Here is an 18828-nt window from a genome sequence, read left to right on the forward strand (position 1 = left end):
GCATTTATTTTCATTCTGTCGACTCACATTCCTCCTGTATATTCAACCAGATGATTTATTCACCAGTCCTTCTTGCAAGACACTGCTGGGTACTGTTACGGCCCAGATACTGGAAGTGCTTATAAACCTGCTTCATTTTAAAGTGACTGGTCCTACTTAGAGATGCATTTACAGGAGACCAGAAATTCTTTGTCCTCTTTAACACTGTCTTGTGGGGCACACGCACACCAGGTGACAATACAGGAACAGCTGTGAAGCTCCAGGCCATTAATATTACAGCTGCATCCAAACTGGGTCCCACTTCCAAGGGAATTACTCAGATGATAAAAGCTGAAGTTTGTGGGCCCAAATTTTCAGCAACAGGCAAAGGTCATCTCTAGGAAAGAGATTCTTCTCCTTTTTATACCAGAATAAATACCATAAATACTGCATGGAAGCCAAGGAGTTCATTTGGGGTTACATCAGTCTAAGGAAGAGAGAAATCTTGGGGGTCCAACAGTTCTCAGACTCCTGAATCTCAGATGGTCAGAAAAATGTATGCGGTTTCTGAAAGGAAGCATTGCTGATATTCTTCAATTTGTAAAGTACAGAAAGAAATTACAACAACAAGGATATCCTCTTTCTTTTCACTCAAAGATCTTTAAACACCTGGCTAGGAGGAAGGGACGAATCTTTGCCACACTGTAACAGGATACTGTGATCCTTGCCTGTTCCCCAGTCCTTCCCAGTTAAAGCAACAAATACCTTTACTTTTGCAATCTGTCTTTTCAGCCTCAGCCAGCTCACTACCACAACATAAGGAAAGGAAAGGAAAAGAGATGGACCAGAGAAATAGCCATCCAGCCTGGAAGGTACAGGCCAGTGTGGCCATAAGATATCCTATATGGGAGACAAGCCCCATTGCTGTGCAGCTGGGACTCACGATGTAGCAGATTCCTCCACAGAGGATGCAGAGAAAGGCGGGGGAGTGATGGGGGAGAAAGGGAAATGGAGCATAAAAAAAAAAAACCTGAGGGTTTCTCTGTTTGGTTTTGAAAAGTATAATAGTAAATTAAAACATAAATGGCAACCACTTAAGCAAAGAGAAAAGTATACCTCCCCATCCCCCCAAAGGTTGCTTTGACACCACTATGAATGAAAACGTCAAACCTTTGACATTGATTTGTCTGAGATGTCACCCCCTCTCCGATCCTCCTCTTGCCTGGCGTGCTGCCAGCTCGCAGCCTAACAGATATGTGAACTTGGTTCACAGCGGGGAGCATCATGTGAGGGGAGCTGGGGAGGGGGGCAAGCACAACCGTACAGAAAGGAAAGAAATGACTCGTGCCTTCACGGTGATGCGTTTTCCTTTATAAATTAGTTAGGCTGCCGTTAGGAGATAAAGAAATTATCTGATAGCTGTCGAGGCAGGCGCTGCTAGATTGCAGTTGAAGGAACTAAGAGAGACATAAGGGGGGGGGGGGGGGGGGAAGGTGAACCTCACTGACTTTCTTCTGCCTCTTGCCTCCTCCCTTTGAAGGAAAATCTGCTAGTTACGCTTAGAGCCAAGACAGAACATTTTGGAGTCTAACCTTTAAGACAAAAAAAAAACGAAAAAAGAAAAAAAGAAATGTACAGAAAACATGAGTGTGCATGTGCATGCACATATGCATTTACAGTTAGGTAAAGGAACCACAACTTCAAGCCACACAAAGACCAAAAAGAAAGTTGCAGAGAGACATGCAGCTTTCTTGAGCCCCAATGGGAATTACTGATCTCAGCAGAGCCAAAGTGAGATCGTTTTGGCAAAGGCTAACACTGCTTTTCCACAGTGGAAGCCAAGGAGAGGCTTCAGGTACCAGTGAAAATTAATTGCGAGCGATTTCCAATTTCAAAGGCAGTCATCCCTAATTCCGAAGTGGATTTTCATCCAGGAACAAAGCCACGTCTGCTCTCATTACTTCCGACTCTCAACATTTCTGGACTTACTCCCATGCATGCTGGGGTGGGTGGAGGGGCTTAAGAAAAAACTCTGGGTCAGATCCTCATCTACTGTAAATCAGCATGGCACTGCTCATTTACACCAGCTGAAGGCTGCAGGGACCCATCTCATGCTTTGTCTTCTTAGAAATACATATTTTATGAAGTATTTACATTTCAATAAACCCAGCGGGAATTTCATTTAAAAAAGAAAAAACAAATTAAAAAAAATTCACAACACACACTCTTTCTCAACAAAAACCAAGAGATTTAAAAATTAAGCAAAGAATAAAAAAATGCAAACTCCGGTAACTTGCGCAGTCCAAGTCAAAAGCTACAAAGACTTGGGGTAAAGAAACAAAAATTATCAGTGCTTAAGAGGATCGGTGACAGTCCAACACATGCTGTCTTTCGCCCTTGCACTGAATTAAATTGTCAGGATTATCACCATAATGCTCTGTTTATGAAGGGTAACGGCAATTTGTGCTGATGGCACTTGCTGCCTTTAGCTTCAAGCTGCCTTCCTGCATCTTCTCTGTAATTCATCAGCTCTCTTTTCTATCCCGTTGCCCCTTCTCACACCATGCGCTACTATGTAGGAAAAGCGGAGGACACATGACTGCAAACAGGCCAAATCACCCACCCATGCCAATTAGACACTCATTTTCTTCCATATGAAGACGGGGGTCAAGGAAGGCAAATTACACTCCTTTTTTGGCAAGTCCCTTATCTGCAGGGCAGCACGTTTTATGAAGAACATAAAACAAACAAACAAGAAAAGACAATCCCCAGAGTTGTTTGGCTCTACTGATTTGAGAAGTGAAGAAAAAAAAAAAAATTATTCACATAAACCTCCCTCTGCTCGTTCAGCACAGTCTTCTACAGATTCCTGAAGAACACAGCTAGCTCAACAACAGGTCTCCTTAGCAGATATAATTACCAGTGTGAGTGACACTGCTCCTTAAACTTGTTAAAAAACAACAAAATCGGATAAAAGCATTAACATTTAAAATAAAAAAGGAGGGAAATTTCCCTCTCCTTCTCCAACACTTCCAAAATATTAGAAAAATAGAACTTTCCACTTGGAGTTAAAAATTCACAATTATGTGGGATTTCACCTTTAAATGTCAGTGCTGTTTGTTACATGAAAAAAACTCCTGTCAGCTTAGCCCTCCATGTCTTGCTGGTGTCTGCTTAATAGATAGTTACCTGGGATGATGGATGGCTCTTTGTTAGACCACTAAATGGCTCACAGCCTAGAATAAGCCTGTATTTACTGCCAACATTTGTTTGTTTCAAGGATGCAAAACCAAATTCGACTCCAAGCAGCTCCACCCGACATAAACACAAGAAATAAAAGAGAACTAATTTGTGCATGAGTTTACAGGGCTCCATCAACACTAGTACAACACTAAAGGGACTCTACTCGGCTGATGTTCTGAAATGCCGAGAGACAGAAGTGCAGGGAGCAAGGGGAGTCACATATATCCAGCTGACTGTTGAGGAGCCTTGAGACCCAATAGCACTCCTGACTAGCAACGCTGAGCACTGAGTTGTGGTTTTTCTTCACAAAAGGACCATTGCGCAAGCAGAGCTGGACTAAAATCTCATCATGTGTCAGCCATCAGGTAGCCAACTGCACATTGGGCTCGTCCTTACCCAGCCTGGCTTGCTCTCACTGTCTACTCCCAAGTCTGAGCTGGAGCCGGCATAAGAGAAGCTCTCTCAGCTAGCCTGGAAGCACACCCCACTTTTGGTCAGCACAGTCCACCCTCCTTATTGCCTTCCAGGACCATACTGGGCACTCACCACTTGCAAAAGCCTCTACTATTCCCGTCACAAGCCACTTACACAACACATCTTGGCGAATTACTTGCCAGATATGACCCACAGCTCCCTAGCTATTTCTCAGCCGGATCTCTCCTGAAGAGAAAGCACAATCTCTGACAATATGGTGCTATGCAGGCAGATGGCCAGTTAGCATTTGACAGGCTCATTTGACTTGTGATCTCCACATAGCCACGTTTTGAACCCAGGGCTAGAGAGAACAACAGAGTGCAAAGGATCTCCGACTATCGTCTCCTCTCTGCCCCTCACCACACACACTCACTCACGCACAATCTGTCAAGCTGATGATTTTCACACACTTTCCTTTTCTCCTTTTGCTAGTCTGGGGCTGGTCCTGGATCACAAGAATTAATAAATTCTTATTAAAACCTGCACGAGACACAGTCCCGCTGAAAGTGCCATGGAAGGTTAATTAGCAAGGATGAGCTGAAACTTTTGTTCGTGTTTCTGACTCACTTAATCTTGTGAGAAGCCAGCAAGCTGACATATTCTGCCTCCGAAGGCGCCAGGACAAGCAGGCTGTTCCCGTGACAGCCAATGCGAGCCGTCCTCCCGATCCGGTGGATGTATTCCGCAGGTGAAGCCGGAGCGTTATACTTCAAAAAGGGAACATGAGAAGGGAAAGGAGGAATTAACAGAACACAGCATGTTAATTATAAACGAGACACTCAGCCCGCTCATCTGAAACAAAAGGGATCTTAGCAAAACCCACATGCTGTACCTCCCTCGGAATTGGCCTGTTTATAAAGAGCCCATCGGGCTCATCCCTGTAACCATCACTCAGCCACCTCAGCCACAGCAGTTTTTTGACATGTGAATGTGACACATTGGCCAACTTTCAGATAATAGGACAGTTTCCCCATCTCAGTGTCTCTCTTTGCCTTTTACGTTTTATTTCTATACAGGCACGTCAGGAACCTGTTTGCTTCCCTTAAAATAAAAAACAAAACAAAAAAAGACCCATAAACCCCAGCCCCTAGGACTGCCCATCCAGAACAGGAAGCTGCCTGCTCTGCATTTGGGAGAAAAGCCATAAAATAAAAGACGACAGATTCAAATTCAGAGTTGGGCTAAATTGCTTTGTTTTGATTAAAGCAAATCATAGCTGGTTACTGGATAGAAGAAATCTAAGAGAGACGAGGGAGTAAGTGCTTTCAGCAGTATATGATACAGGTAGCGATTACCTGCCCGTGTACAACTATCAGGCACTACGAAAATGTTGCTTAAAGCCCCCCCAAATATAGCGGTGCCTCTCATTTACTTCACTGGAAATCAAAACTGCCCTGCCATTTGCAAGATCTGATAAAGGGTGACATATTTCCCTCCCTTTAACCTCCCCCTATTCTCCCCCCCCCCCCCCCTTCTTTCCTGGAAAAATGAACATGCACAGAGATACTGCTCAGAAATGAGCCCTCAGCAGTTTAACTGGAAAAAACCCAACAACCAAAGCCCACTCTAGTGTTTATACCTGTGCCCTCTGGCAAAGTTTCTACTGGCTAGAGGTGTGAGTAAGATGCTGTGAGCAATCTAATTGCTCCCTGCAGGTCCTTGCTCTTGGACACAGCTCTCAGGACAGCTGAGATTTCGCCTTCTGGACACACAGAAGTCTCCCAGGGCTTTAGGTAATTTGCACTGCGTTCTAACACTGGCAACTATATCTTTGGTTAAATTATATTAATATACAGACCTGGGAATTAAAGACTTCACTTCCCCAGCCTTCTCCGACTAGCTAGCTGCTACAAAATCTTTCTTTTTTAAAACCACAAAATTAAAATCAAATTTGTTACCTGAAGGGATGAGGTAGAAATGAAAAAGCTTTGTTGAGGCTCTGTGCCCTGTTCTTTTCACCCAGGTGTCACTTGATACATGAGAATCTCTGTATCACTTTTTCCTCAATTCAACTAACCTTTTTTTAATTATAAATCTTTTATAAAAATGAAATCTGCTTCATGCTCTCAGCTTCCTCTTTGAAATGACAGGCTGCTATTTTTAAGGTTCAATCCATCTCCCTTAGTTTCTATTTTTTTTTTTAAAAACACAATATTTCTGTCAACAGCAATGCAGCAGTGTTGGGGGTTTTTTGGGTGGTTTGGTTTTTTTTGTTGGTTTTTTTTTTTTCCCCAGGAAAATCTGAACTATGCAGTTCTACTGAAAGCTGAATGCTTACCGCTACCCAGCCCCAGCCCCAAACCAGCAAAGCCTCACTTGAAACATTCAGGTCATTGCACAGGCACTATGGGGCTACTCAATGTTTAACATTAGGATCCCACTTAAACTCCTCATGGAACTGCCTCCCCAGCAAGCTCAGAAAAATAGAAACACAGAACTGCAAGAGAGATGGCCAGTACTTCACAAGAGTTGGCTTCCTTTGCGGGGAAATGGAGGGTGCTTCCTCCCAGCCAGTGGAATATTATTACACAGCTGGTTAACACTGGAGTTATTGAAGAGGAAAACAGACTACGGTAGCAATGCTGTATCCTAGCAAAACCTTGAGTCCCAGTCCTGCAGTGAGAAACATGTGGGTCTCCCACACCTGTAGGCATCAGCACAAAGACCAGCAAACTGCAGAGGAAGGGTCTGGACTGGAAAGGGTTTTCATCTGAGCAAGACTGCACTTCATACATACATACATACACACACAGCAAACCTACCTGTACGATCCATGTAACTTGAGGCAGGTCTAGTCCACGTGCTGCAACATCCTTTAAAATTAATACGGAAGTTACTTTAGTAAAAATGCTTTGAAGATATCAGCAAAGTAAGAACTCTTCTGGGATGGCAATCATGCCAGGAAAAAAATTGGCTATGCAAGTAGGAATTTTATGTGCCTAGTTTTGGGAGAGATGGACTGGAGGTCGGAAATAACATTGAGAGTTTAAAAAGCAAGGAATATTTTTAACAGAATAATACAATAAAAACCCATCCACTACTATGGCCCAAAGCCTGGAGGATATAAAAACACCTATTTCAAAAGAGTGGTGTTGAATTACAGCAGTCTGCTACAGTCCTTTTACATTATATCTGAGAGAATCAACTGTCTTAATGGTAGTGATACCTTTGGTTCTTCAGTTTGTTTCACTGATGAAAATGCGCGTAGGCACCTACTTCCCCAACAGTGAGAGAGGCAGAATTAAATCTCTGGAAGGCAACACTATTTCTGAGCACACCTTTCTCCACAGCAAGCCTAAGAACTAAAACCAGGCTGCTTATGATGAAAAGGAAAATGGCCATAAAGCAAATGGTCAAGGATCCTAGGCCTTGAGTGGAATGTCCAAAGATGCACTGATCTCCACCTACAAATAATTAGTTCTTTCCTAGGTGATGGTCTGAAGTTGAGGAGCAGATGACTTGCAGGTCACCTGGCCCTACGATAAAAGGCCAACAAACAATTTAGCAGAATCTGCAGGAAGCTGGAGTACAGCTCGAGGAGAGGGGACTTCAGCTACCCCTTAAGATTTTCACCAGTCTGGTTTTGATTTGGAGAAACAAAACTCAGCCCCGAAGAAAAGAGTCTGAAGCTGCTCTCAGGAGTGTTATTTGATGTGCCAGCTGGTGAGAAAACCCATCAACTTGGAGAAGGACTTGAATGAGACCCTTTAGTTATCCATAGCCAGGATAGCTCAAAAAACATACCCTTTCAAAGAGAAAAGAGAGTTTAAATACTGTTCAAAACAAAGAGAGAGTGCAAATACTTTTCAATCTCCCTTCTTGATTTTCTGTTCATTAGTAATGTCCTCACATACTCCTTGGATTTTACATTCACCACGCGCAATAGCAGAGCAGGTGTGCAGATTTAACTCTGTTAGGAAATGTTTTGGAACACATGTATCTTTTAGCTAGTTGCAAAATAGAATATATTAAGAACGTAAGCAGGAGCTTAATGTACTAAAAATGTGTCAGCCACCCACTGAAGTGTTTTCATGCAACTCCCACACACGTTAAAAGACTAGGAAGCTGATGTTTTGGCAGCAAAGGCCTTCCCATAAGCACTAGCCAGGTTGCTTTGTGGCTCCAACTGCAGTAAAAGAGGAGACACTTTCCACAGCGCCCACTCTGAAATAATACACACTTTCGCTCCAACACACTCATTAAGAAACGACTTGTTCCCAGAGTCAGAATGAACAGATGTACAAAAAGCCATTTAAAGGAGGTTGGAGAAAATAAATCAAGAGAAGTCAGGGAACACATACAGCAGTTACCAGGATAACAAGATTATAACCTCTACAGCATGATCAGACAGGAGTGCTGACATCTGATTCCTATCTGGCTGGCTCTTATATACTTCCACACTGACGAGTCTTTGGTCTTTTCCTATACTGCGCTCTAGACCCAGTAGTCTAGGAAAGGCTGTGTTTGATGACAGGGCTGTGACCTCGGGACAGGGTCAGTTTACCGAAAATAAACAGATAGCCAAGCTGTCCCTGTGGTCAGGAGCAGGCACCTCCAACATGGGGAGGAGAAGTAGATGGCAGGAGCAGAAGCCATCCCTCTTGTCCACCAGGATTCTTTCACTCCTCTTCTAAGGTACCTTCTCTCAACACCTCTAGCTGGGAAACTACTGCTGCAGACAGTATTGTTCTCATGTGCATTTGCCAAAGCAAGCAGGAAAGTTGAAAAGGTTAACCGAAAGCCTAATAAATAGCCAGGGACAACATTTTAGGAGGAGGCTCTCTCCCATCATCAGCCTTGTATTCACTATTGCTTTCACAATGCCACCAACTCCACTCAGCTGTTACTGACACATATCAGCAGCTATTCTCCCGGGGTTTAACTTGGCTTTCTTTCAGAAGTGTCTTGGGAGTTACTGGTAATTGGAGTGTTTTGCAAACTCTCAAAGATTCCTCAGTATCAGTCCACCTGCGTCTCCTGTAGCTCCTTTTCCTCAAAGACCCCAGTAGACAGCAGCAAGGTAGAATTAGGATAAAAAGTTTGAGTTGATTTGCTTTCCTCTGCTGGCAGAGCCCATAAGCTTCCTGCTTCTCGGATCTTTAGAAAAAACACTTGTGGGTCAACTTACCAGGATAGAGAATACAGCTCAAGCAACAATTATCCAGTTTTACTAGCACTACATTATTCCACACACAGAAGCACTAACCTGCTGCCAGTGCTCTTTCAAGAAGCCCAATAGATTTCCAATGTACTACTCTCCCTTCTTTTCCACTGCCCCAGACAGCATTCCCCTTTCCACACATGACCTCACACCACCATTCCTTAATAACAGGGAAATCAAGAATATGACACCTCAGCAGGTCACCGCTGATTCCTTTCAATGGGCAATGGAAGGGAGAAGTTAAGTGATCATCTCACAGGAGCAAGAAGAAATAATCTACACCAGGGCAATTTTAAAGAAAACCCAGATGCCAAGCAAACATGATAAAAACACAATAATCTGAAACCTTAACCATGTTCCTGCCCTGATCCCAACTGCAAGCCACAGAATGACATGGCATCAAGGTACAATCCACCTGAGGACCCCCAGAAATGCTGAAATTTCTGCTTCTAACAATTCGCATTACCAGCCTGTGCTCGTGGTGGTGGGGTACGCAGGGGTGGTTGCAAGGAACGGAGGGCAAAATGGCCCCACTGAAAGTGAGGCATATCACTGCAGAAGATCGGAACCAACACAGCCACAAAAGTTTTGCAAGGGCCTTGGTTTGCTCAGTCCCTCTCACACAATCTAATTAGGGCAAAGGAAATTGCTAAAGTTGCTTTTGAAAGACACTCAATGGTGAGGTCTTGAAGGCCCTGAGCTTGACAATTGGCTGCCTACATGAGGCCTAGAAGTACAGATGGAAGGCAGCTTGCTCAGGTGCCAGGCTGTCAGTTGGATTAAAATGACTCATTTATTTACCAAAGAACCTCACAAAGTGCTTTAGCTAACAGGCAGAGAGGGCCTAACGGCTCTCCAAGCTGGGGAAGAAGCTCTCGCGCCTTCCCGGCCTGCCAAAAGTCATTACTGCCGAGTGTGGAAAGCCATCAGCAGGGTAGAGACCCCCGTCGGCAGGGTGACAGATTGGGCTGCGTAATCAGAGGAGGAAGGAGAGAGCACAGAAGCTGTCAGAGGCGAAAGCTCTTGGCTGGGGCCGCCAGAAAACTGGCAAGATGAGTTAGCGTGACTGAGTAAACAGCAAACAATCTCCAAATGATCTTTCCTCTCTCCCTGGAAGAGATGAACTTGTTTAAAAGGCACATCCCAAAGGAAGCCGCAAAGAACTTCAGTGAAGGAGAGAGAAATAAATCTGGATGAGACCCTCTGAGATACACGGCCCTTCTTTATTTTCTTGTCTGCCAGCTTATATTGTCTGGCAAAAATATTTTACGGAATATATTAATATACATATGACATAGAGCAAATTAATAAAAGGAACAGCAGGTCCCATTGCTTACTAGAGCGGAAAGATGGGTGGAGAACATGGCATAAGGGACAAGGGAAGGACGGGAACATTACTTGTGTTGCTCTTTTGTGAGCCAGGTTTCAAAATTTTGTGGGCACAAAATGTGATTTCGCAGTGAAAAGAACAGAACCATCTTTCTGCAAAACATTTTTGCTAATACGAAGAAGAGTGTCGAAAAAGCAATGCCCTCAGAGACAGGAGGTGGTCACAGTGCCTGGCTGCCCTTTGGACATCTGCGTTGGGGAGGCACCTGTAATGTGGGACTAGTGCAAAGTGTATCTCTATATTAAGGTGTCCATATGGTCCCCATTACTGTGGTAACAGGCCACCTCCTGGTTTCAATGCATTTGTCCTCCCAACATCTCTGTAAGATAGAACAGTGCTACTATCCCCATTTTACAGATGGGGAGCTGAAGCACAGGGAGATTTTGGACTCAGACACACAACTTACTGTGCTTAACGTGCTAACCATGTGCCAGCTGAGCCATAGTAACTGTAACTGTCAGGATTTGCATCCCTGCCTTGCAGTAAATGCAAAGTAGCTTAGATTGAAACGAACAAGGGTTACAGTAAATGCATTACCTTACACTACCCTCTTCATGGCAATCTAGATTAATTCACATTACTTCCCATTTATGACAGGTCAAGAGCAAACACACAACTATCGCTGCTCAGCTGACATGTGGTTACTTGCCTTGTCATCACAATTCCGCATCCACTTGTATGGAGTCTGTGGCATGGCAGAAAATTAAACTACATCTCCAGTGTCTCAAGAGGGTGATCCCATCCACTGGGATTTCTTTATCCAACTTCTTCTTCTTCCTACCTTGTCAATAGCTGTACGTTTCCTGGCAGATTTTTCCTGCCACAGGCTGCATCTCCCCTTCGAACAGTCTCACCCAGGAACTGATATCCCAGTGACTGCAATGATTCTGTTTTCTCTTTGACTAAAATTGAGCATTCACTGTCTTTCCAAACTCATTAAACTGAAATTTCAGTAACAAGACATGTCCCTGAAATTTCTTAGTTATAGACAGCATTTGCATGAAGGGTAACAAAGTTTAGCTATTTATTATTTAGAATTTACCAAATACTTTTTATCTTCAAAACACTTAACCTACAGCACTGAATGATTTAAGGTTTGCTATCCTCCTCAGCTGAGACACTGAAGTATTACCTCCATATATAGGGAAACCAAGTTATAGTTACACTTATGCATTGCAAAGATGCATTTTGACCTTGATCAAACCATTGAAAGGTTGTACACACAAGCAGGACCAAGACTAGCATGTGACAAGTACAATTTTACAGGTGATGCAATATATAATTTGGCAACCCTAAATCAAACACTCCTATAAATATGGCAGTCCTAGTTTGAACTGCAGGCATGAAAATAAGATAAACTTCAGCCCCCACTCTCTGAAAAAAATTGCAATTAGTTTCCTTTAAGAATAACGTGCTGCAAGAACAGGAGTCATTTCAGAGCTGGAGAGGGTTTCTCAGCTCTAATTACTCCCGATCGCTGTAATTTACAAGTTTGCAGTGGGTAGAAATCGCCAAGATTCACACATTTTCAGATCAACAGCTGCCACTATTAGAGAGCAAATCGTGCAGCCTTCTGCACCACTGCAGCAGGCTAGCTGTGGCACCGACAGGTCAGAAACGAGAAGCGGAAGGTGCCACCACAACACAAGGGTGCCAGCAAACTTCAGTAGAGGACAAGAATTTCTCCCTCAGCACCCTTGAAGGAAGCTTGAAGGGCAAAGCATGGAGAGCAGCAGAGCATGTGCATTTCTAATGACACCATTCTCTGGTTGGGCTTCCCTTCCATCCCTGCAGGTTTTTGTTTTTAACCTTGGGGTAGTCATTAAGATAGGAAATATCACATTACATCCAATTTACCTGGCAGTTATGGGGCATACTACAAATCAGGATTGCGTTCTACTGACTGCATGTAGAGGGCAAGGCTCCAGCTTCAAATGAACAGATTTTTCCAGACATAAGACCACGCAAAATACTTAGAGGCCTCTTGTATAAGACATGCTTTTTCTGTATATGGTACCTTGCAGCAAAAGAACATATAACAGTTTGCAAAGAGGGTACCAGTCCTTATTTAATATGTAGATGCAGAAAAAGGAGACGACTTTCCTCAAGGTCAGGCAGCGAGCTGGAATTAGAGCTCAGTGCCAAATCCTCTGTTCTAGCATTAGGTATCAGACAGGCCCATTAGCGTGGAGCTGCAAAGGGACTCTAAGTTACTTACAGTGCAAAGCAACATGCCGGTCTTGGATTTTAGGAACTCCTGGAAGACCTCTGTTCTTTCCTAGAGGATTGAAACAGAAAAATTAAAAGAGTGCTTATGCACGTTACAATCAAACATAAAGCAAATCAGCTAACGGAACAATTTAACAACTATGCCTCATTCACTATATCATGTACAGCTTCAAAAGCAAAAGAATTGAGTTCACGAGTTCCAGCCAGACACTTCCTGCAAATGGAAAAAAATCTATGGCTTACAGGTGTGGTCCCAGGTAGGAAGGCACGGAGTCTGGGGCAAGCCTGAATGCATTTGGTCAAATCAAAGCAGCCAACACCTCCACGGTTTGCACAGAAATATGGCCTGTATATATCAAAAAACAGTAACTGTTTTACATGGAGAGGGGATCCACAAAAGATTCAGCAGCAGCAACAGAAGCACTGGCATACTTTATGGGCAACCCAGGCTTTTGTGAATGCAAGAAAAAGCTGGGCATCTTAACTGCTGTCTGTCCAGTCGCACGATGAGCAGGATAAGCCGATTTTGTTGACACAGCGATATAGTCACAAGAGATCAGCCTCATTGTGCCCAATGGGGCATGCAGACAGTCACTGGACTGACTGTGTAATTATTAAGTATCAGGGATGCTCAGCTGCACAGTTGCTCATGTGAACTGTTGTGGGGTAACTCTTCAAAGTAACAGGGCAACAGAGATGAGACCTTGGCCAGAAACCCCTGCCCAAGGGCGCAAGGAGGCCGGACTCCTGGGCCCTGCAGGCAGCTGCCACAGAGCTCCCAGGGCACCCTCCCATGGCCTTCCCACAAGAAAAGCCCTCGTATTGGTGAGGGCCACCAACGGGACTACAGACACTGGGATGGAGGTCGTTCCTTCCCATGAGTGTCAGAGGCAGGTGCTCCCCAGCCTTGTCCTCATCACTGGTCTGCACCAGCAGGATTCCTGCAGCCCCCACTTTTAACAGGAGCTCAGGCTCCCGGGCAGGGCTGTCCACAGCCCCCAGATCCCAAATTACCCCACCAGCAGTTTTTGAGCCATTGAACCCCAGAATTGCAGGAACCTGCCAGTACGACTCCTCCCTTACCTTCAAAAGCCTCCTGCTTTGTCAGTCCCAAAACCTTCCTAAGCACACTCCAGTTAGTTTAACTAACTACTCCGGGGTGTGATTTTTTTCTTGATAAAAGCAACAGAAACTGATTCTCCAGCCCACATTACTTCACAATATTTGCTATCACACAAGACAATCTCTGAGCACTAGTAACCAAAGGCCTCAGCAGCATTTGGTCTCTGCTTGCCAGTACCACCTATCCACCTACATTCCCCCTCCTTAGCTGTGGGAAACAACCACACACCCACGCTCCCTTGTTCTGATTCCATTTACTCTTCTCCTTTTCAGAGCTCAGGCTCTCTCTGGCCTGAGAAACACCATACCTGCTTCCTTCCTGTCCCTTTTGCTTCCTCCTTCCAAAATATCCTTGTTTCCATGTTTCAAGCCTTCCTCCTCAGAGTTCTAGCTAGGAGTTAAGTGAATGTCCTGTTATGTTGACGATATAGAAGAAACCTTACATACTTGACTCCCAGCTAGAGGTACTGTTCTGGGCAAGAAGGGAAACTTGGGCCTTGCCGACACACTGAACCCTCTGCTGACAAAAATTAAAGAAGAGAGCACGCTGTATCTTGTTGACAATGACAGCAGCCGTGCTCAGCAGTACCATATGGGATCCACAATTTAGCTCCATTAATGCTCTTAATTTGAAGACATCAAGCACTAATTACACACTGGGTACTAAAAAGGCAAAACCCTTCCCCTGGTGCCAGCTACTTAGTGGTGTTCTGTTGGCTTAACAGCTGGTCAGGGTAGAGTTGGGCCAGACCAGGCCTGCTCACTCGCTCAGGCAGGCAGGTTGAAGAAAGGCCAGACTGCAGGGACAGCAAAGCACATGTTTCTGGTCTCCACAGGATGGGAATGAGTGAGAAAAACAATGGCTCTTCACCTCTTGCTTCATCAGAAGAGCTCTATTCATTTACCATCTCTGCTGTGCAGCTCAGAGTAGAGCGGTAACCCTCTCCATCACAGACCAAGGGCAGGATCAGGGGCTGAAATTTCAAGGGAGGTCCCTCAGCTATTGAGAGAAATGCTGCAGTGACAGTTCATTTGACACTCTTCTCCTGGCCTCTCAGCCCTGTGTAGCAAGCTCCAATCTCATCACCCAGGCCTATCCAGCTAACACCTACACCTATTTTGGGGTAATCACCATTACATTGCTATTATTCCATCCCACGGAAAAGAGCAGTCTGTCAAGACATGGTTCTTCAAAACCAAAGCCAAATTGCTCCATCCTTATCTAATGGGGGCAACTTACTGGGTAGTAATGTTTTGGGGCTTGGATGAGGTTTTCCTTTGGCATTAAAAGCCTGTCTTGACCGCTTGAGAGAGAACCATGGATACATAAATGGTTTAAGTGCACCCACTGGGAATACAGAAAGGCTGTCTCAGCCTGCTGAAATAACACCTCTTGCCTCTTCAGCTGTGTTTTTCAGATATAGCTACCAAGGTACTTTCCAGAAGTGGGACAACATTCTTATTCTCATTAGCAGATGGAAGAGTGAGGCCCCTAGAGGTGAAATGACTCTCTGTCCTCTCTTCTGCCCTCCTCCCCAAAATAACCACATAATAAATCATAGGGAGTAAGGAATAAAACTGTGTATCCTGACATTTTAAGAATGCTTACTTCCTGTTCCATGTTGCCATGCAGTCGTAGAAACTGTAAGTCCACAGAGGAGACAGATGAATGTTCAGGTTGTTCCGATTCTAGCCCTCCTGAAAGGACATTTAGAAGGAGCTCATAGTGGAATTCCACTTGTTCACAGCTGGAGAAAAAGATGATCATCTTGTGGTGTTTTTCAAACTGCAAGAAAAACAAGAAAATCGCACATGATCATTTCCACAGACCTCTCCCAATTCCCTGATCATTATAAGATCTATGTGGCTTCCACATCCGGAGATACGATTATCCGGGAAAGGATTATGGAGTTTGACACCAAATGCTGAGACCACAAAAGAAGTATGAGTGCTGGCTGCACAGGTATCTCAATGCCAGCATGAGAGATGCAATAGCACCTCAGCTCTCTTGTGGCTCCCTGTACACTAGATGCACTTCAAAGCCCTAGATCTAAGCCACACTATCCTTGATAGAGTAACAGATAAAGGAGTTGGAAACGGCAAGGGGCTACTTAATAATATAAATGCAAACTGAATCTCACCTTGCATTTCTCAAGGATAAAAGCTGCTAACGTGACAAGCCTCAGTTTGCTGGGGACCATCATGACATACTGCTTGAGCTTCTCTGGAACAGCAAAGTTTTCCTGGTCCATGTGGTCTGATGAACTATGGGCTTGTCTACCCATTTGTGATGCTGGTTTGAGTGCCTTCTGGATTTCATCTGCTATGGAAATGCTGATGGGATCATTCAAACTGATATCGGCCAGTCGCGTTACTCCTAAATCACAGAAAATGAAAAATACATGCAGTCCAGTCTGGGGTGCTGCTGGGGGGCCCAATGATACAGTCGCATAAAAAACGAGCTAACGCAATTGCAATAAAAAGCAATGAAGGGCAAGGAACTAATGAGCCATGCCTCAGACACTGACAGAACACAAGCACAAACTTCAGACTTTTCAGGGCTTAGCCAGGCTTAGTTGCTGTGGGCTCCACTAAAAGCATCACAAGACACTACTTCAGCCAACTGTGCTATTTTACGTTACATAAACGTCTTGACCAGATAGACAGCATTTGGCAGTCCTGTTTTTTAAGTGTGTGTGTGGAAAAAAACCCAGCAGATCTTCACTCTATCAAGAGTGCAGGAGTCATGAGACCTGGCTCAATTCTTGCCTCAGCAACTGACTTCTTGTACAATACTGAGCAAATCACACAACAGCTGTCCTGTCCTGTCATGAGCTTTTTGCCTTAATGCTGTATTTGTAAAGGAAACAAACAAACCAGTGCTTCCCAGGTTCACAGTGACTTTGCTCTGGAATTTGAGACATGTATGTAAGCACCATGTAAGTATATACACTGACAGAAATTCCAGTAATGAAGGACAAGTATCATAAGCCCAAAGAAATCAATAGGCATTATTCCACTTCTGCAAAGGGCTTCAGACTGGGCTGTAACATAATCAGACTCAACCCATTATTTTGCAGTTGCCTGTGCGTTATTCAGCTAAAAGAGACACCACCTGTCTATAACCTACCTTCTGTGAGGGTGGCTGAGAGCAGGACATTCTGACGCGTCTCTCTCTCAGCGTTTAAAGCATTGAGTATCACAGCTACATCCTTCTCAAAGCCCAGGTCCAGGATCCTACAAAAACAGCAGAGGTGATGAAAGATGCTGTAGGAAGGAATGAGGAGAAAGTCTTAATGCTATATGAGCCAATTAGGAATAGAGGAAGTGCTAAAGCTGATCAGATCTTTGGCCCATCTAGCTTCATGTTCCATCTTCAACTTTTGCCAGGGTCAGACATGTCAGAAGACACTGACAGAATTTCTGCAATGAATAATTGTACAATAATATGTCCAAAGGGGACACTTCTGCCTAATCCCAGATATCTGGTGCTTGGCTGAGGCCACTGAGCATGAATGGTTTAAGATCGCGTGCACGCTCTCTCTCTTATTTTTTAAAGTTATTTAGTGAATTATGATGCAGAGGGTATCATAATTATTTTCCATATTGTCCTGGTTTCGGCTGGGATAGAGTTAATTTTCTTTCTAGTAGCTGGTATAGTGCTATGTTTTGGATTCAGTATGAGAAGAATGTTGATAACACACTGATGTTTTCAGTTGTTGCTAAGTAATGTTTATACTAAGTCAAGGATCTTTCAGCTTCTCATGCCCAGCCAGCAAGAAAGCTGGGAGGGGACACAGCCAGGACAGCTGACCCAAACTGGCCAAAGGAGTATTCTGTACCATGTGATGTCATGCCCAGTATATAAACTGGGAGGATTTGGCATGGGGCATCACTGCTCAGGAACTAACTGGGCATCAGTTGGCGAGTGGTGAGCAATTGCATTGTGCATCACTTGTTTTGTATATTCCAATCCTTTTATTCTTACTGTCATTTTATTATTGTTATTATTACCATTATTAGTTTCTTCCTTTCTGTTTTATTAAACTGTTCTTATCTCAACCCACGAGTTTTACCTTTTTTTTTTTTTCCCCCGATTCTCTCCCCCATCCCACTGGGTGTGGGGGGAAGCGCGTGAGTGGCTGTGTGGTGCCTAGTTGCTGGCTGGGGTTAAACCACAACACATATCTAAACACTTGAAAGTTTACCTGTCTGCTTCATCAATAATCAGCCACTGAGTGCGACGGAAATGAATACATTCTGTGGACTTGATGTGATCAACCAGGCGACCAGGAGTTGAAATGAGGATATTTATCCCTTTACGTAATCTGTTTAGATTAAAACACAAAAAAAGAAACAAGAAAAAAGAAAGAGAAAAAAAAAGAAAATAAAACATACAGGTTAGCAGTAACTCTGGAATAGGAACCCAGAGTGAGGAACTGGAACCTACAGAAGAAAAAATCATGGCCATAGTAAAATCAGCAGGGACAGTGATTAAAACTGAAATTTCTCGCACAGCTAAATTTTATCCTTGATCATCATTGATACTCAGAGGCATACTCGGTGATAAGGACCGGGTGGAAAGAAATATTAATAATATTTAAAAAAAATAAAAATCTAAAACACCCAAGCTAGGTTTTCTTTTCTAATTGAGTACTTTCTTTACTGTCAAGAGTAAACTTCTTTTTGTGTATACTTATACAGAGAGAAATGAAAATTCCATTTTGGATTACCAGCTTACAATTCAATTCTTGAAAAGGGAAAAGAAAGAGATTTTTAACACCAGGAAATCTCTTCTCCAGAAAGCAATTTCCCCCATAACAAACACTGTAGACAGCACTTGGTGGTAAGCAAATACAGGTGTTTGTCAGAAGAGAAAAAAAAATACTGACACAAGAGATCATCTTCTCAGAAGGCTCATCAACATTTTAGAAATAGATCCAACTGGGGGAAGTGAATACTTCCTGCTGACCCAGTCACTGTATCTGTGTAAGATCCAGGGGGATCACAGCTTGATCCAAACTCACAATCCTCTCTCACAGTAAGAAAAGCACTCTAAAGAAGAGTAACAGATAAAAATGCTGTAGAGCAGAAGAACCCAAAATACAACTTAAGAAGTTGGCTTCCTACCTGGCTTTTTCCGATTTTCTCTTTTCTCCCCCCATTAGCACTCCAGGCACAATCCAGGCAAATGGCTACAGAAAGGAAAACCAAGACCAATATAGATTCT

At 43.7% G+C, this 18828-nt stretch overlaps 1 protein-coding gene across 4 annotated transcripts in view; it reads right to left on the reverse strand.

The window, feature by feature from the left end:
- The window catches only part of DDX31 (DEAD-box helicase 31), a 51212-nt gene that overhangs the window by 24056 nt on the left and 8328 nt on the right, over positions 1-18828 (reverse strand). For all 4 annotated transcript variants that reach the window (XM_030001018.2, XM_030001023.2, XM_030001022.2 and 1 more), the window contains 8 exons: positions 18729-18793; positions 17807-17926; positions 16729-16835; positions 15740-15975; positions 15208-15384; positions 12466-12525; positions 6459-6509; positions 4264-4403 (listed from right to left, as the gene is read on the reverse strand). In XM_030001018.2, coding sequence (XP_029856878.1) covers positions 4264-4403; positions 6459-6509; positions 12466-12525; positions 15208-15384; positions 15740-15975; positions 16729-16835; positions 17807-17926; positions 18729-18793 — 956 coding nt within the window. The remainder of the gene's footprint in view (positions 1-4263; positions 4404-6458; positions 6510-12465; positions 12526-15207; positions 15385-15739; positions 15976-16728; positions 16836-17806; positions 17927-18728; positions 18794-18828) is intronic.

The sequence above is a fragment of the Aquila chrysaetos genome, chromosome 24 (genome assembly GCF_900496995.4).
Source record: "Aquila chrysaetos chrysaetos chromosome 24, bAquChr1.4, whole genome shotgun sequence".
NCBI lineage: Eukaryota > Metazoa > Chordata > Aves > Accipitriformes > Accipitridae > Aquila > Aquila chrysaetos.